Raw genomic sequence first — 19,845 nt, forward strand, 5'->3', positions numbered from 1 at the left:
TTTTGCTTGCGCATCAGACTCAAGCAAAAGTACGCTGGATTTTAGTAGATACGCGCGGAGCCGCGCGTATCCACTAAAATCCTGGATCGGCGCGCGCAAGGCTATCGATTTTGTATAGCCTGCGCGCGCCGAGCCGCGCTGCCTCCCCCCGTTCCCTCCAAGGCCGCTCCGAAATCGGAGCGGCCTCGGAGGGAACTTTCCTTTGCCCTCCCCTCACCTTACCCTCCCTTCCCCTACCTAACCCACCCGCCCGGCCCTGTCTAAACCCCCCCCTTACCTTTGTCGGGGGATTTACGCCTCCCGGAGGGAGGCGTAAATCCCCGCGCGCCAGCGGGCCTCCTGCGCGCCGGGCCGCGACCTGGGGGCGGGTACGGAGGGCGCGGCCACGCCCCCGGGCCGTAGCCACGCCCCCGTACCCGCCCCCAAAACGCTGCCGACACGCCCCCGAAACGCCGCGACGACCGGGCCCGCCCCCGACACGCCCCCCTCCGAGAACCCCGGGACTTACGCGAGTCCCGGGGCTCTGCGCGCGCCGGGAGGCCTATGTAAAATAGGCTTCCCGGCGCGCAGGGCCCTGCTCGCGTAAATCCGCCCGGTTTTGGGCGGATTTACGCGAGCAGGGCTCTGAAAATCCGCCCCAGAGTGTTTACAGAGTGTTTCAAAAAGATGGACCCATCATGAAATATATTGCTTTGGAATTGGGTCCATCATTTTGAAACACCCTGTATATGTGTGTGAGAGAAGTTAAAGTTTGTGCACCCTCCTCCAATCTACGATAATCTCAGGAGGACTGGAAATCTGAAGTTCCCAGGTATGGAGAGTAGGAGATTTTTTTTGTTTTATCCTTGTTAGTTTTAATTATTGGATGTGATGTATCTGCTGTTTTGAAATATTGTATTAATGTTTGGTAATATTTTAAACATTTTTATATGTGTTTTTAATTGGCTGAATTTATCAGCAGATTTGACATTCTTTTTATTGGTATGTTTCATGTTTTATATTTCTTGATTGTGTTTGCATTGTTTATAGTGTTTGGCTTCTTGTGATTTCCAGTTCAGTTTTTGTCCACATGCTTCAATTTATATGTTATGATCTCTTTATTCTGTATTTGGTGAGGGTCTGTCTGTGTTCTGCTTGTGTGACTGAGGCTTTAGGTATCTGCTAGCATGTAGTTTCTCTGTAGGGATTTTCAACAATCTGTCTTTAATCTGTTTTCCTAATAGGAGGTGTATTGGTGTTTAGGGCCTGATGTAATATTTGCAGTATGGCTTTTTCATAGGTTGAGTGCCAGCAATTGTGATATGGAAGGCTTACTATATTAGAATTGTACTTCAGTTTATTCCTAGCTTTCTGTGGGCCAAGTCCACACCCAGTGACTTTACCATACTCCTAATCAAACTGGTTTACTGGGATCCAGTAAACCAGTTTGATTACTATGAAAAAGTTAATTTATTAAGTCTATTAAGCTATTATTATTTAAAGTGTATTTTTTTGCAGTTATACCTATATAATATATATGTTGTAAGTGATAATTTTACTTCAGAAGATTGTACTTTGCATATGGAAAATTGACATTCAATCTGCCTTTTTAGATTGGGGAAATTGATACATTTTAAAATGGAAAAGAATGCATACGTTTAATTATGTGGGGAGGGGAGGGAAAGTTTGTCTAGGGCATCTAATACCCTTGTATCAGCGCTAAGAGAGAGTGTGTCACACACACAGGCTCCCATCATTCACCAACCTCTCACACCCCCAGGGGGCAGATCCTGGAGAAGGGTGGGAAGCAGGCAATAGGGAATGGAGGAGTCCTATTTCTAGACCCAGGGGATGGGGTGGCTAAAGGCTGCCCGACCCCATTAAACATTTCTCCGGCGTCCCCTGGTGATTCCAGTGGAGCTGCACCACTTCGTCTGAAGTGGTGCAGCTCCACTGGAATCACCAGCAGGGCTTAGGAGGAGCACTGCAACCCCTCTGGAATCGCTGGCAGGGCTGCCCTGAGAAGGAGGAGGAAGAGCACTACGGCCCTGCTGGAATCACCGGCAGGGCCTTAGGAGAAGTGCTGCAGCCTGCTGGCAATTCCAGTAGAGCCTTTAGAGGAGGAGGCATGCGGATGGCCTACTATGCAGGAAGAGCATTAGGCCAGAGCTGGGTCAACCCCAATAAGAAGTCATCCTGTTGACCTCAGGGGCTGAAGAAGGAGACTGTTGTTTCAAGAGGGGGAAGGTATGAAAGAGCATGAGCATGTGTGATTGAAAGAGAGTGCATGTATATGCATATATAAATGAGAGCATAAGCATGTGTGTGTACATGAGTGTGAGAGAAAGTGTATGTGTGTGTGACTGAAAACATATACATGTGTGAGTGAGAGACAGCATGAGTGAGACAGAGAATGTGTGCATGTGTGTGAGGAGAAAGTTTGCGCACAACAATCCCCCTTCCTCGCTGCCTGCTAATCCATGACAATCTCAGGGCATCTGGAAATGAAATTTTCCAAGGTACGGAAAGCAAAGTTTTGTTTTGTTTTGTTTTTTAAATCCTTATTAGCTGTAATTATTGGGTGTTATTTGATGTCTGTTTTGAAATATTTTATTGGTGTTTGTAAAATGTTTAGATGAGTTTTTAATTATTGGATGTTCTATTAGCTATTTTGAATTGTACTTTTTATTGGTGACATTTATATGTCTTGATTTTTATTATTTTGTGAGGAATGGTAATGTTTCTTTTTTTCCATTGTTACACTGCATAGAGAATGTGGCTTGTTTCTATTCCCAGTTCAGTTTTTGCCTGCATGCTTCTGTGTATATTTTATGGTCTCTCTTTTGTTTTTGAAAGTTTGTCTGTGTTCTGCATCTGTGACTGAGGTGTGGTATTCTGCTAGAGTGTAGTTTCTATGTAGAGATCTGTAGTAACTTAGCTTGTTCTGTTTTCCTAATAGGGAGTGTATTGGTGTTTTAGGGCCCAGTTTAATATTTGTAATGTTGCCTTTTCATAGGTAGGGTTGTTGCTGCTTGATTGCTGGCAGTTCATTCTGTTTTGATGAAGAAAGTTTACTGTATTGTAATTCTGTTTTCCTGTTCTCACCCAGATTAGTCCCGACAAGTTTGTTTTGCATCCCTACCAGCAAATGGAGGCAGAGAACTAAAAACCTTTTAAGGCACTGCTACATAACTGAGAGTGCCACCTGCAGTCCTTCAGGTGCAGAGAAGGGCGACCAAAATGATAAAGGGGATGGAACAGCTCCCTTATGAGAGGAAAGGCTAAAGAGGTTAGGGCTGTTCAGCCTGGAGAAGAGATGGCTGAGGGGGGATATGATAGAGGTCTCTAAAATCATGAGAGGTCTAGAACGGGTAAATGTGAATCAGTTATTCACTCTTTTAGATAATAGAAGGACTAGGGGGCACTCCATGAAGTTAGCAAGTAGCACATTTAAATCTAATCGGAGAAAATTCTTTTTCACTCAACACACAGTTAAGCTCTGGAATTCATTGCCAGAGGATGTGGTTAGTGCAGTTAGTGTAGCTGGGTTTAAAAAAGGTTTGGATAAGTTCTTGGAAGACAAGTCCATTAACTGCTATTAATCAAGTTGACTTAGGGTTTAGCCACTGCTATTAACTGGCATCAGTAGCACGGGATCTATGTAGTGTTTGGGTACTTGCCAGGTTCTTATGACCTGGATTGGCCACTGTTGGAAACAGGATGCTGGGCTTGATGGACCCTTGGTCTGACCCAGTATGGCAATTTATTATGTTCTTATGTTCTCTGTCTCCAGCAGATGGGAGAGGTACAAATCTACATGTCTAGTTAAAAAATAAAATAAAATAAATGAAAAGTTAATTGAGAGAATAGAGTAGGTCAGAAGACTTGAGGAGCGCCCTGAGGAGCTAGGTTTCTTTGTGGGCCATCCCTCAGGTCAAGCCGGGGGCGTGGGGAGTTGGTGATCCCTGAGCTGCTTTAGCTTGAACCATCCAGGGTCAGAAAAGCCAGGAGTCCTGGTTTCCTCCTTTCTCTGAAGGCTCCTTCCCCCAAGGATCTATTCTACAGCCACTATCAGGGAGTGGTAGGGGCGGGGAGTGGGCTGGGTTTGCCTGTCTGCAAAGAGCTATCGCACAGACTTAACGCCGATTTTTAACTACACCTTTTTGATTTGTGTTAGGCTGTGCGATAGCTGCCGTGACCAGGCGGTAAGGTTGTATCGCCTTTCGCGATGTCTCCCGCAAGGCCTATTTTAGGTGAATTGAAGCTCCCAGAGCATCAGGAAAGAGAGAGTGAGCGTGAGGGAGAGAGAGAGAGAGCCTATGCCCATGGTGCTTTACAGTAAGCCTAATGCGATATGGGTTCCAAGTGTCTCTCTTGCTTTTTTGCAGGAGTGATATTTTATCTCAGTACTGTACTTTGAATATTCTTTTTCATGTACAATCTGTTATTAGGAATGCATAACTTTGAATTGTGTGTAGGGAGTTCATGCAGGGTGGGAGGGGGTTGCAAGGCTGCAAGGTATGCATGGGGCACCTAATACCCTTGCACCAGCCTTTGGCATCGCTGTACAAACATTTAACAAAGTCTCACAACTCTGATATCATATGTTCACTTGGCCATAGGTGTCAAATTGCCTGGCTACGGCTCTACTAGGAAGGCATAGTTAACTCCCCTCCCCGCCCACCCAGGGGTGACATTTGCACTAACTCACACATTTGACCATACTTTATTCGACATGCACTGTTTATTTATTTATTTATTGGTTTTGTTTTTTTTATCGCTTTACAAATAAAAACTATCACCCAAAGTGATGTACAAAAGATAAAATTAACATAAATTTACAATAATAACATCATAAAATAATACCTATTAAAACTCAAAAGACAATACATAAATATACAGACAAATAAATGCAGCTCATCAATCGATTTTCTGTCTCCAACCTCCTTACCTAGACAAGTCAGTTCTGCCTAAGAAATCAAGTTGGCCAAAGGAGCAATACCACTAGCTATTGGCAGACACAAACCAAGTTTTTAATTTCTTCCGAAATTTCATTAAATTTACCTCTTCTCTGACTTCCAAAGGTAAACTATTCCACAAACTTGGAATAATATTGGAAAATGATCTGCTGCTGAAATGGTAAGATTTACATGTTTTCAGTGGCGGGAGACGCAAATACCTTCTTCCTGCAGAACGTACATTTCTTTTGGCCACATGCCATTCCAAAGAATCTTTCAGTGAAGAAGAGCCAGGACGTTCAAACTTTTAAATGCCAAAACCAAGTTCTTGATTTGCTAAGTTATGTAGAGCATTGTGGTTAATTTAGGGATTTTTTTTATGTATCTAGTTTATGTATTACCCTGCTTGTACATTGCCTTGGGCTGGTTACAAAATGATTTAATTAATGTTAATGGCTGCAAGAGAGGGATAAGGGGGAGGGTGTTCTGTTACTAGCTTTAGCTTATTGCGGCGGTTACTACCCCTACTACCCCTAACTAATCAAGCTAGATATTTCAATTGTGGGGGTGGAAGGTAAATAGAACCAAGAGCTAAGAGAAACAGATATGTATGAGAGAAAAAATGTGTGAAGCTTGCTGTGCAGACTGGATGGGCCGTTTGGTCTTCTTCTGCCGTCATTTCTATGTTTCTATGTTTCTATGTTTAGAGCACAATCCATTTTTCTGTTTGTATGATAAATTAATTTGACTTCATTTTATTATGGTGCTTCTGTTCTTTTTTTTTTGCAGCCTCCTAACTGGGACCTCAGATGCCCCCTATAGGCAGGGCATCACATTACTGCATGCTAAGGAGGGCAGTCTGATCCAGTCCTGGTTTTGCCGTGTTGCATATATAGAGTGTTAGTTCCGAGTTCCCTAAGAAAAATAGGACTATATTTCTTTGCATAGAATGGGGTACAATCAAGACTGGCTTTGCTTGTTCCCCTTGACATGGCCACCCTCCCTGTAGAGGCTCCTGTTTGTCCCTTCTTTATTTGCCTGAATCCAGCACCCTCTGAAGACACTACTCGGACTATCCATTGCCCTGGAACAGGCAAGAGGGCTTTGTGCTCTCTTTCCTCTCAGCATAGTGTTAGTTGAGATGATACTTCTTTGGTGACATGAGCCTCACTCCTCACCATTCCACTATGAAAGGGAGCGGGAGAGCAAAGTGTAAAGTAGACAGTTTATATGACAGAGTTAGGTCATTTAGGATGCAGACATGCCCACATAGATTACTATTGTGCTTTTTTGTATGCAAATTCTAAAAGAAAATTATTTTGAAGTTGACTTGTTTGTAGATTTTTCACAATTAAAAAATTGTACCTGTATGTACCATGTAATCTCTTGCTTCCTTGGTCATTTACTTGTCTTTTGCCTTGTTTGGCCAGGTCGGATCTAGTTTCCCCAATAAGACTATCGCCTCAGGATCATCTGGGAACTCACGTGGGCAAAGAAAAGGTAGAGCAACGGATCGTATTTAACATTTCTGCAAGCTATATGTTTAATGAGAAGGGAAGACACAGTCTTCAGACAGTACATGAAATAAGCAAGGCAGATTTCAGGGAGTAGAGCTCTAGAAGGTTTATCTAATGAGAATTAAAACTTCATAACCCAGGCACTCGTGCATCCTCTGTAAATATACCTGCATCGTGAGCAATTCAGGGAAAACCATGGCCACAACTTGATTACTGTTTAACATGGACAAAGTTAGCAATGCCTATACTCTTACCACCATCTTATATCTTGGTAAACCATTGTGCATGTCAGTGCCCTGGCCAAACCTCAGAATAGATCTTGAGTTGTCATAGAAATATAGAAGATCGCCTCCAGAGCTACGCAGCGGAGAAGGAAAGCTTTCCTTCAAATGAGGCAAGAAGCAGTAGATATAGGGGCAACGCACTGTTTGACATTTCCATGTACGTGTTTGAATTCCTCTCAGAGGAGTAAGTTTGTGGTTTTTGATTCTCTTCATTTGAGTCTATTTCTTAATGATAAGATTGATATAAGTGTGGGTCTCAGCTGGGTTTGGGTTCTGGTTTATATGTAATCATTATTTCGGCCATGTATAGTTTTTTTTTTTTTGGGGGGGGGGGTTGCCTTTAATAAAGTGCTTCTTTCTTTCTTTTGTTCTTACCTCTTTTTTCCTTTTATTGTGGACTTGACATTGGAGTATGGGTTTAGTAGTTGCCTGAATTGGCTGTCTGTTTTGTTTGTTTTCCTTTGTACAATTATGTATTCCTGCATTATTTAATTGCAAAATGATTTAAATGATGATAAAGAGTAAATTAAAAACTATAAAAAAAAAAAAAAGAAATATCAAACATGAAGACAGACAAACACCGTATGGCCCAGTCGGTCTGCCCATGTCTGCAGTACCAGCCCAAATGCCTGCAATGTCCTAACCTAGAAGAACACAAAAGGATAGATGCCTTGATCTTTTCCAAAAATGTATTAAAGTAGAGACGTATTCATGAAACCGCCCGACTCAGGCCAAGTTTCGCAGCTCAACAGCTGCTGCCTCAGGGGCTTAGACAATCCAAGGTCTTGAATGAAATACAATGGTGTAGTGTCATCAAGCAACAAGTAACTTGCGATTCTCCATTCGGGATACAGTCTCTACTGGTATCTGGAGATACCAGTCGGGCGGTTTCATGAATACGTCTCTACTTTAATAAATTTTTGGAAAAGATCAAGGCATCTATCCTTTTGTGTTTACCTGACGTCCATTATAGATCGCCTACCTCTTTGCTTTCTGGGACCTAACCTAGAAGAATACTCCCATTGTCATATTAGCACCCCACACAACTGATCACATGCTCCCTCATCCCCTAAATTCCATCCAGCTGCTGCACCGAACAACCCGGCCCCTCATTAATCCATGCCTTATGCACCTTAATTTGCAGCGGGGCCCAGACACTGTTTGTTATTTTTATTTTGTGGTGCTTCTGCCACAACAATTCTAACACCTATATTAACAATGAACCAAGCAACCTAAAGACAAGGAGGATGGGATCATTGACTTCTTGTTTAGCCTTTCCTACAACCTTATCCCTCAAGCTCCTCATTGAGAACTGCTGCAAGGATTTTTCTCTAGAACTTTCTACTTTTTATTTTTCTCTGCTTATAATTTGTGTACTCTTTTTTTTTTTCATGCTTTCTTCTAATTCTCCTTTTCCTGCTATGACTCTCTACCCCATTACATATAATTAATTAGTATGTTTGAAATCCTATCCGTCCCTGCCCCCAACTATGCCCTAAACTTGTAGTGGTGACCAGCTCAGATGATGTTGCCCCACATTAAAGGGCAGATGGTTGTACCTTTCCCTCCCTCTGCTTGCTTTGCGGTGCTTTCTTTTCTGTAATGATTTACCTTTCATGTTTTCTTGGACATATTGGGGGTAAATTTGTAACCTTCCGCATACATTTGCAGGTGTCATACACCTAAATTACTCCAGCCTTCAAAGTGAACTTGCACATGAAAACTACTGGCACAAGATGGCACCTGCAAATTTATGTGGGGACATTTTTTTGGGGGGGTGGGAGGTTGTGGAATTTATATGCATACTTTTCAGTATCTGAACATATGCGCATAAATACAAAGCACATCATTTTGTGTGTGTATTGGCTGGACAAGTGTCAAAAGAGCCATTTCTATGAGTAATCACTGCTTTATCTGGAGAATTCCCTTTGAATATTGCCCTCGTCGTTTTATGAATTGATGGCCATGATTTAATCATCTTGCCCCAAGTTCTGAAGAAGTCTTCAACATGCTTGGTCAGGTACTTGCATGTTAACAGAGAGAACATCCGGTGGGAAATCATTCAGTTTTATGGATAACCTTTCTTGTTTTCCCACACTTGATTGCTTCGCATTACACCGAGACTTGATTAGTTTGAGATAAGCCAGGATTCTTGGCTTAGGCCTAACTGGTGAATGAAGGCACCTTAAAACATCAAAGGACAAGAAGCATTAGCTGTGTGGGAGAGAGAACATATGATGGCCTTCCACTGTGCATAGAGAGGCGCTGGAGCCACCAGCCAGCCATAACTTATTGGTTCCATGTGTTTTATAGGAATCCTTTCAGTTGCTATCCTGGCTGCTCTGTGGATAGTGGAGCATGAAAACCTTGTCAGCACTTTTTTTTTTTTTTGATCCAGAAGCTACCCCCTGCTGTTTTTGTACATCCAGCTCAAACTGAAGAAGGGGCAGAGAGGAGAGAGGGGCTCAGGTTCAGTCTCCCATCCCCCTTCTCAAGAGCAGAACTCAAAAGAGCATGTTACAGGTACAGAGGTGGTGCCGAGTGAAGGAGAGCTTGCATGACCTTTTTCATAGGATTTGCATTTGTTTCTTCTACTGGATCCTGCTTCCCAGTGAAAGGGAGACCCCCTCTTCTCCTGGACCCCTGATCATCCTAGCACATGTCAGTGGGGCCACGTCCCACATAGTACATTTTCTGTTCTCAGATAAAGTATTCTATTGCAAATTCGGCATATCTGTCAACTACCAGTAACATTAAATTGACTTCAGAAGGATTTATTGTTGTCAGTAATTTTTTTTAATGTACTTCTAAGCAATAAAAAGATTTAAAAATAGTATTGGCTTAAAGATGAAACTGTGTTAAATAATTTTAGATAAAATACTAGCCTGAGATTAATTATGAGCTGCTTCCTTCTGCAGCTGGATATGCTTTTCTCTTTTGTTATTGCTGTCGTCAAGCTAAAAAAAATTGTAACAGAAATCACAGACCATGGTTATAGACTGTCCTTGACGCTGCAACTTGTTTATTACAACAGACCTATACTTGGGCTAATGGAGGAGAGAGCTCGTCTACGTTTGTATGTGCGTATTATGTAATGCATGCCTACTCTGGAATTGTTTCAAAACCTTTAGCATTTGTCATTGTTTGTCTGAAGCAAGGCTCATTTCATTTATGATGTCCTTGTTCTGCCTTTCACAAAAAAAAAAAGGGAAAAAATCAGTAAACCTATTTTTGGTAATAGGAAAAATTATTAGTTTTAAAAATATTCCTCTTCTTTTTGATCCATCAGTTTTTTCTCCAGCTCCTTTGGGTTTCTAGCTCCAGCAGAACAGGGCTGAGTTCTGGTGCTAGGGAACTTTTATTTGCAACTACCTCTGGGTTTTTCCCCCAATATTTAATGTTTATTAAATTTCATATACCGCCTTGTTAAGCTATCTCTAGGTAAGAACATACCATACTGGGTCAGACCAAGGGTCCATCAAGCCCAGCATCCTGTTTCCAACAGTGGCCAATCCAGGCCATAAGAACCTGGCAAGTACTCAAACACTAAGTCTATTCCATGCTACTAATGCTAGTAATAGCAGTGGTTATTTTCTAAGTCAACTTAATTAATAGCAGGTAATGGACTTCTCCTCCAAAAACTTAGCAAATCCTTTTTTAAACACAGCTACACTAACTTCACTAACCACATCCTCTGGCAATAAATTCCAGAATTTAATTGTGCGTTGAGTGAAAAAGAACTTTCTCTTATTAGTTTTAAATGTGCCACATGCTAACTTCATGGAGTGCCCCCTAGTCTTTCTGTTATCCGAAAGAGTAACATATATAGAAATATAGAAATGACGGCAGAAGAAAACCAAACGGCCCATCCAGTCTGCCCAGCAAGCTTTCACACTTATTTTTCTCATATTTATCTATTACTCTGACCGCTGAGGTCAGGGCCCTTATTGGTAACTTTTTGGTTCTAATTTCCTTTCCCTGTACGTACCCGGATCAGTCCAGACTCCTGTGTTTGCCCCCCCCCCCCCCCTCTAGCAGATGGAGAATGAAGTTTACCAAACAAAACTCCGCCTTATATAGGATGGTGCCACCTACAGTCTGGCAGTATTCTTCTGTCTCCAGCAGGTGGAGGAGGAGCAAAACCCTCAGTCTGTGATAGGGCCTAGTTTGAGGTTTGAGACAGGATAGTGAGGTATTTAAAAAAAAAAAGATCTACTATAGCTTTGAGCACAGGAGTGCAAGAGACCGCAGAGTTTGCCTGCAGGTCACAGTCTCCCGCCTCCCAGGAGGTTGTGAGGTTCTTAAGGGACCATCCCCCCTGGTTTCAGAGGCAGCTGAGGTACTGGGTGGACAGCCCAATTTTCCAGCTTTAGTAATTACCTGGGGGTGATACCGGGGAGCCTGGCTCACTCCCCCCAGTTGATCCAGGACCCGGAGGCTATAGTCAGGTATCAAAAAAAAAAAAAAGAAAAAGATTTTTGGTTTCTTTGTTCGGGCTCAACTCTCCCTTCTCTCCGATTGCATTGGGGTTCATTGCGCTCTGTTTCGCCGCGGTCTGAAGGGGTAGAGAGAGTTCTTTTTTTGGCTTGCAGTCATGCTGCGTCAGGCTGCATGAAGGGCCTGTGGTGCCGCTCGGTCGCGTCTGTCGCAGGATAGTTTATGCGCCACTTGTCTCTCCAGGGGAGAAGGAGCCTCCACGACCCCAGGAAAGGGTCTTTGTTCAGGTCCAAACTGTGACTGGCACTTTTGGGGAGCTGCAATCTTCGGCCTCCGATCTGTTCCCGCGCGGCGCCATTTTGGGTGCTCTGGGGTCAGCATTGGAGACAGCGGGCACCATCTTGGCTTCGATCCCTCTGGCGGCCTCCATGGCGCAGACAGCACTAGGGGAGGAGGATCCCCCACCGCACTTGTCCCCGCAGCGCAGGCTCCCTGAGGGGGACAGACCTGCGAGGCTTGGGTTGCCTAATGATGCAGATGCCCCTGAAGGGGGTTGGGGAGGATATTTCCTCTGATTCTTCCTTTTCCTCCGATTTCATTTTACTAATGCATAAGGCCTTTAAGGCCCGGAAGGCAGGCAAGAAAAGGCCTCACTTTCAGGACCCCTTGTCCGGCCCCCAGAAGCAAGCCAGGACCTTCTGGGCCTGCAGGGGGGGCCTGCAGGGGGGGACAGCGTCCTTCCAGCATCCGCGCTCCTCTGCCAGATCCGGATACGTCTTTGGACACGGATGACCAGGATTTACCCTCCCAGCCTCCAAGGGGGGTTTAGGGGGAGACCGACCACCTGCAGGGGAGTTTGCGAGAGTCTCATGGGACGGACAGTGACGATCCTAAGGTTGTCCGTCTTTTTAGGAGAGATGAGCTGGATCCTCTAATTCCGGCTATCCTAGGGGAATTAGGGATCCAGCTTCCCCAAGAGGAGTCTAGGTTGGGGGCTACGGACCCAGTGGTGTTAGGTTTCTGCTTTTCCCTTCCACTTTTCGGCAACGGACTTGCTCTTTAAGTAATGGGATACTCCGGATTTGGGGCTTAAGGTCGCGAAGGCGATGGATAAGCTCTACCCCCTGCCGGAGGAAGCCTTGGAGCTGTTAAGAGTGCTTAAGGTGGATGCTGCGGTGGCGACGGTCACGAAGAAGACTACCATCCCGGTTACCGGGGGAACGGCACTTAAGGACCTACAGGATCGCAAGCTGGAGATTCAGCTCAAGAAGATCTTCGAAGTTTCTGCGCTTGGAATCCAAGCGGCTATGTGTGGTAATTTTTCCTTCCAAGCTGTCTTCATTGGGTCTAACAGCTGCTAGCCAACGACTCTCCCAGGAGAAAGCGCTTCAGGCGGGACGGCCTGAGGCCGTGATTGCCTACAGTGCTTTTATGATTTCCTTTGCACATCGGCTAGATCCATGGTGTCGGTGGTGTCAGCTCGGCGCTTGTTGTGGCTCCGCAACTGGGCAGCGGATGTTTCATCGAAGTCCCAGCTGGGATCTTTGCCGTTTAAGGGCAAGCTCCTGTTTGGGAAAGAGCTGGAAGATCTCATTCAGTCCTTAGGAGAGAATAAGGTGCATCGGTTACCAGAAGATAGGCCAAAGTCGAGGGGGTCTTTTGCTTCCAGATCTCGGTTTAGAGGAAGTTGCAAGACTGTAAGATTGGGCATCCAAATGGCAGATGAAATTTAATGTGGACAAGTGCAAGGTGTTGCATATAGGGAAAAATAACCCTTGCTGTAGTTACACGATGTTAGGTTCCATATTAGGAGCTACTACCCAAGAAAGAGATCTAGGCGTCATAGTAGATAATACATTGAAATCGTCAGCTCAGTGTGCTGCAGCAGTCAAAAAAGCAAATAGAATGTTAGGAATTATTAGGAAGGGAATGGTTAATAATACGGAAAATGTCAAAATGCCTCTATATCGCTCCATGGTGAGACCACACCTTGAATACTGTGTACAATTCTGGTTGCCGTATCTCAAAAAAAGATATAGTTGCAATGGAGAAGGTACAGAGAAGGGCAACCAAAATGATAAAGGGGATGGAACAGCTCCCCTATGAGGAAAGGCTGAAGAGGTTAGGGCTTTTCAGCTTGGAGACGAGACGGCTGAAGGGGGATATAATAGAGGTCTTTAAGATCATGAGAGGTCTTGAACGAGTAGATGTGACTCGGTTATTTACACTTTCGAATAATAGAAGGACTAAGGGACATTCCATGAAGTTTGCAAGTAGCACATTTAAGACTAATCGGAGAAAATTCTTTTTCACTCAACGCACAATAAAGCTCTGGAATTTGTTGCCAGAGGATGTGGTTAGTGCAGTTAGTGTAGCTGGGTTCAAAAAAGGTTTGGATACGTTCTTGGAAGAGAAGTCCATTAACTGCTATTAATCAAGTTTACTTAGGGAATAGCCACTGCTATTAATTGCATCAGTAGCATGAGATCTTCTAGGTGTTTGGGTAATTGCCAGGTTCTTGTGGCCTGGTTTGGCCTCTGTTGGAAACAGGATGCTGGGCTTGATGGACCCTTGGTCTGACCCAGCATGGCAATTTCTTATGGTTTTATGTTCTTAGGTTGGAGGCCTCTGACCACTCGGGGATCTGTGCCTTCCTTTCGGCATAACACCATCAGGCAGCAGACTTCTCTCAGTCCTTTCGCGGGCGATGTTTCAGTAGACCTGGCGCCAATCAGAACACGCTGAGCGGAAAGCCCTCACAATGTTGTGCGGCCGGCCGATTCCTTGGTTCCAGTGGTGGGAGGCAGACCGTCTCTATTTTACGGGGAATGGGCCAAAATCACCTCAAATCAGTTGGTCCTAACGGTGATAAGACACGGTTACATGTTAGATTTTGCATGCCAACCCTATCAGCGATTTCTGGTCTCACCGTGCGGTCTCGCAGCAAAACACCAAGCAATAAAGGAGACTTTACAGTGTCTTCTCAACCTCAGCGGCAATGTTCCGGTTCCGTCAGCGGAGCTTCGGAGAGGCAGTTATTCTATTTACTGCATGGTGCCAAAAAAAGAGGGAACCTTCCAGCCCATACTAGACTTAAAACGAATCAACCGATGCCTGCAGAATCCTCAGTTCTGGATGGAGACGTTACAGTCCGTAATTGTGTCGGTTCGACAGGGGGAGTTTCTTGCCTCCCTAGATCTCACAGAAGCGTATTTACACTTCGGGATCTGGGCCACTCTCCAACGATTCCTGAGGTTCTCAGTGTTGGGTCAGCATTATCAGTTCCAGGCACTTCCATTCGGTCTTGCTACAGCTCTCAGAACGTTCACCAAGATTATGGTGGTAGTGGCAGCGCAGTTACGCAGGGAAGGATTTTTAGTACATCCGTACCTGGACGATTGGCTGATCCGTGCAAAATCGGAGTTGCTCTGCCAGGAGGCGATCCACCGAGTACTTCAGTTGTTGAGATCCCTGGGCTGGGTAGTCAAAGAGCCGGTTAGTCCCTTCCCAGTCACTGGAGTTTTTGGGAGCTTTGCTCGACACACGCCAAGGAACAGTGTCCCTCACGGAGGAACGTATGCTCAAACTCCAAGGTCAGGTGCGAGCCTTGTTATCCAAACGGGTTCTGAAAGTCTGGGATTACCTACAGGTGCTCGGCTCCATGACATCAACGCTGGAATTGGTTCCATGATTTTTCGCTCATATACGGCCTTTACAATCAGCGTTGCTTTCCCGCTGGAATCCAGTTTCGGAGCAATTCCATCTTACCTCTGACGGAGTCTGCTCGGTCCAGCCTGGGTTGGTGGTTGTCCCCGGTCAACTTGCGGAGGGGAGTTCCTCTGGTAGTTCCAACCTGGATGGTGCTCACTACGGACGCCAGCTTGTCCGGTTGGGGGGGGGCGGTTTGTCTGCGGAAATCGGTGCAGGGCCAGGAAATCGGTGTAGAAATCGGTGCAGGGCCAGGAGGAAATCCTGCAGGGCCAGGAGGAAGCTCGGTGGTCGATCAATCGTCTGGAGACCAGAGCTGTTCGGTTGGCACTGCAGGCCTTCCTACCGCTTCTCAGGGGCAAGTCGGTTAGAGTTCTCTTCGACAATGCGACCACGGTAGCCTACATCACCCGTCACCAAGAGACAACCAGTGGCATTGGAGGCTCGTCTATTGATTGCATGAGAGGAACAGAACTTAGCTTGCATAGCGGCCAGAGTGGAGAATGTGTAGGTGAACTTTCTCAGTCGCAATCATCTAGATCCAGTAGAATGGGAGCTCGCGGACGACGCTTTTCAGGTCATTTGTGCCCAGTGGGGCGTGCCCGGTATGGATCTAATGGCGACGTTCAAGAATGCCAAGGCTCCTCATTTCTTTGCTCGTTGCAGGGACATGGGAGTGGAGGGCGTGGATTCCCTGATACTTCCCTGGCCTACGGATATTCTGCTTTATGTGTTTTCACCTTGGCCTCTCATAAGCAGGATCCTTCAATGCATCGAGTTGCATCCGACGGAGGTGGTTCTGACTGCTCCCGAGTGGCCAAGACACCCATGGTTTGCGGATCCGGTGAATCTAGCTGTAGCAGATCCCTTATGGTTTCCGGACAGGCCAAATCTGCTTAATCAGGGCCCCGTTTGTTTCGACCGGGTTGAGCAATTTGTCTAGCGGCATGGCTTTTCAGAGGAAGCGGCTGAAGTCCAGGGGGTACTCTGATGCGGTGGTGTCTACGCTATTGCGATCCCGTAAAGTCTACGTCGCTATCTTATGAGAGAGTCTGGAAGATCTTTGAGGCCTGGTGCCTTGACAAAGGTATCGTTCCTACTCGGGTGGGCGTTCCGGAAATTTTGAATTTTCTTCTGGCTGGTTTGGCGAAGAGGTTATCGTGTAGTTCTTTGCGCATGCAGGTGGCAGCACTAAGTTCTTTACGCGGTAACATTCAAGGAGCGTCCTTGGCGAATCATCCTGACGTGTCTCGTTTCTTCGGGGGGCGAAATATTTGCGTCCGCCTGTGCGACAACCCTGTCCATCTTGGAATTTGAATTTGGTTCTTAAGGCTTTGTGTGGGGCACCTTTTGAACCTTTGCGCAGGGTGACCTTGAAGAACCTTAGCTTGAAGGTAGTTTTCTTGGTGGCTATTGTGTCGGCGCACAGGCTGTCTGAGCTTCAGGCGCTGCCTTGTAGGGAGCCCTTCTTGAGAATTTCGGATTTGGGGGTTTCTCTGCGTACAGTACCTTCTTTTCTTCCTATGGTGGTGTCTTCATTCCATTTAAATCAGTCCGTAGAGCTGCCGTCTTTATCGGACCTGGATAGGTCGGATCCCTTCTCTAAGGATTTATGGAAGCTCGATGTTCGTAGAGCATTACTGTATTACCTGGAGGTTACCAATGGTTTTCGAGTATCAGATCATCTTTTTGTGCTCTGGAGTGGACCAAGACAGGGTAACATGGCTTCCAAGACTACCATAGCTCGGTGGCTAAAGGAGGCCATCAATTCTGCATATTTGTTGGACGGTAGAGCCTTGCCAGTAGGTCTTCAGGCTCTTTCTACTCGTTCTCAGGCTGCATCCTGGGCGCAATGTCATCAGATTTCTTCCAAGGAAATTTGCAGAGTGGCTACGTGGAAGTCCTTGTATACTTTTGCCAGACATTATCAGTTGGATATTCGGGCTCCAGATTCGGGAGGACTTGGGGAAGGAGTGCTCAGAGTGGGCCTCTCCAGATCCCATCCCAATTCAGGTTAGCTCTGGTACATCCCAGGAGACTGGACTAATCTGGGTTCGTACAGGGAAAAGAAAATTGGTTCTTACCTGATAATTTTTGTTCCTGTAGTACCACGGATCAGTCCAGAGTCCGGCCCATTTTTGTCCTTGGAAGGGAATGGAGAGTCCGCACGGTTTATTGATCCTTTCTTGACAGATTACTTGCAATTATTTTTTGTTTTGTTGCATGACACGGGTTTTGTATCCATTTTGGGGTTGATGAGCATTTTGGCGATTTGTTAGGTTACTGTATATAGTTTGGGTGTTTGGTGATCCATTCTGCTTTGATATTGTGTAATACTGCCAGACTGTAGGTGGCACCATCCTATATAAGGCGGAGTTTTGTTTGGTAAACTTCTGTCTCCATCTGCTAGAGGGAGGGCAAAACCCAGGAGTCTGGACTGATCCATGGTACTACAGGAATGAAAATTATCAGGTAAGAACCAATTTTCTCCCCCCCCTTCCCCCCCCGGCCAATGATGTAGAGAGCAGTGCTGGAGCTGCAACAAAGTGAAGTATCAAGCCTAATTGGTTAGGGGTAGTAACTGCTGAAATAAGCAAGCTACTCCCACGCTTATTTGTTTACCTAGCCTGTGCAATTTAGTCCTTGTTGGTTGTTGCCTGAATATAAATCCTCGTTTCTTCATTCCCCCCTGCCGTTGAAGCAGTGAGCTACTTTGGATATGCATTGAAATTGAAGTATCAGGCTTAATTGGTTCGGTGTAGTGATCGCCGCAACAAGCAAGCTACTCCCCCGCTTATTTGTGAATGTAAATCATTTTTCCCCACATTTCCTCTTGCCGATGTGCAATTAATACAATCATGAAACTCAACCCCATAAAAACAAATCTGTTATCACTTTTCCTATCAGCCTTATACACAGTGCAGTTTGCCCAGTCTACAATTCTATTCCCCCCCCCACCCATTCCAGCATATCTGTACCAACTTACTTTACATCGGTTATTGCAGTGGCAGTTCTCAGCTGGGTCCACACACCAGGTCTCCTACTGAAACCCTGCAATGACCGTTAGGAGTCTCCGTTGTTCATTGACTGAATCCTATGCCTGATTCTCAGCATACCTAGCACTAGCTGATTTGGTATACGGAAGACCGGAGCTGGGAATCAAACTTGTGTCCCTTCACATGGTGGTGAAGACCAGAGCCACTGGACCAGCTCTGTAGATATACTAATTTCTAAAGTGCTTTATAGATATACTTACATAGAAACACAGAAATGATGGCAGAAAAGGACCAAATGGTCATCCAGTCTACCCAGCAATTTTATGGTAGTATCTGCTGCGCCATACAGGTCACTCCCATATTTATCAGTTTCCCAGACCGTAAAAGTCAGGGCCCTTGTTTATTGCTGTCTGAGTCCAATTCCCCGTTACCTCTTGCCATTGAAGCAGAGAACAATGTTGGAGTTGCATCAAAAGTATCAGGCTTATTGGTTAAGGGAAGTAGCAGCCACATCAGCAAGTTACCCCCATGCTTGTTTTCCCAGATCGTAAAAGTCAGGGTCCTTATTGGTTGCTGTCTGAATCTGATTCCCCTCTTCCTTTTCCCCCCCCTGCCGTTGGAAGCAGAGAGCAATGATGGATTTGCATCAACAATATGAAGGGTTATTGGTTAAGAGTAGTAACTGCCGCACCAGCAAGTTACCCCCATGCACTCTCATCCTCATCCTCTAGCTTTTAGGGATCCACAGTGTTTATCCCATGCCCCTTTGAAATCTTTCACTGTTTTTGTCTTCACCACCTCCTCCGGAAGGGCATTCCAGGCATCCACCACACCCTCTCCAAGAAGAAATATTTCCTGACGTTGGTTCTGAGTCATTCTCCCTGGAGTTTCATTTCATGACCCCTAGTTCTTGTGATTTCTTTCCAGTGGAAAAGGTTTGTTGATTATGCATCATTAAAACCTTTCAGGTATCTGAAGGTCTGTATCATACCTCCCCTGCACTTCCTTTCCTCCAGGGTATACATATTTAGGTCCTTCAGCCTCTCCTCATAAGTCTTTTGATAGAGACACCCCCCCACCATTTTGATCGCCCTTTTCTGAACTGCCTCCAACACAACTCTGTCCCTTTTGAGATACGGTCTCCAGAACTGAACACAGTACTCCAGGTAGGGCCTCACCAAGGACCTGTTCTAGGGGATTATAACCTCCTTTTTCTTACTGGTTATTCCTCTCTCTATTCTGCCCAGTATTCTTCTGGCTTTAGCTATCGCCTTGTCACATTGCTTCACCGACTTTAGATCGCGAGACACTATCACCCCAAGGTCCCTCTCTTGCTCCGTGCACAACAGCCTTTCACTCCCCATCACATACAGCTCTTTTGGATTGCCGCACCCCAGATGCAGGACTCTGCACTTCTTGTCATTGAATCCCAGCTGCCATAGCTTCCTTAAATCACTTCTCATTCTCTCTATTCCTTCCGGCATATCCACTGTTACTTCTAAAATGCTTTATTAGATATACTGACTTCTAAAGCACTTTATAGATATGTTAACTTCTAAAGTGCTTTATTCTAGATATTGACTGTTTTCCAAAGTGCTTTATCAGGAATACTGACTGACTTTCAAAGTGTTTTATAGATATACTGACTTCTAAAGTGCTTTATTAAATGTTTTGACTTCTAAAGTGCTTTATTCGATATACTGACTTCTAAAGTGCTTTGGCTATTAATGTAACAAGTTGGAGAAGTGCATGCTTCTAGCATAACACAAGAAAGGTACTTTTACTGGTCTTCTGATGGTTTATATTCTATGTACTCCTGCTCCAGGCACATCTTGCTTAACTGATTGGGCTGAAAGTTGGCAAGAGTGTTAGCATCTCAGTAAGAGACCACCTTCCAAATTTCAACCAAATCCATTAAGAAACAGGGCCTCAGCAATGGTGGAAAAAGCCGGTTGTTCCTCCCAAG

At 45.2% G+C, this 19,845-nt stretch overlaps 1 protein-coding gene across 7 annotated transcripts in view; it reads left to right on the forward strand.

Annotated features, from left to right (window-relative positions):
* KIAA0753 (KIAA0753 ortholog) overlaps window positions 1-19,845 on the forward strand; it is a 155,217-nt gene that overhangs the window by 75,502 nt on the left and 59,870 nt on the right. For all 7 annotated transcript variants that reach the window (XM_029612390.1, XM_029612389.1, XM_029612394.1 and 4 more), the window contains one exon: window positions 6,368-6,437. In XM_029612390.1, the coding sequence (XP_029468250.1) occupies window positions 6,368-6,437 (70 nt within the window). The remainder of the gene's footprint in view (window positions 1-6,367; window positions 6,438-19,845) is intronic.

Source organism: Rhinatrema bivittatum, chromosome 8 (assembly GCF_901001135.1).
Source record: "Rhinatrema bivittatum chromosome 8, aRhiBiv1.1, whole genome shotgun sequence".
Classification (NCBI taxonomy): domain Eukaryota; kingdom Metazoa; phylum Chordata; class Amphibia; order Gymnophiona; family Rhinatrematidae; genus Rhinatrema; species Rhinatrema bivittatum.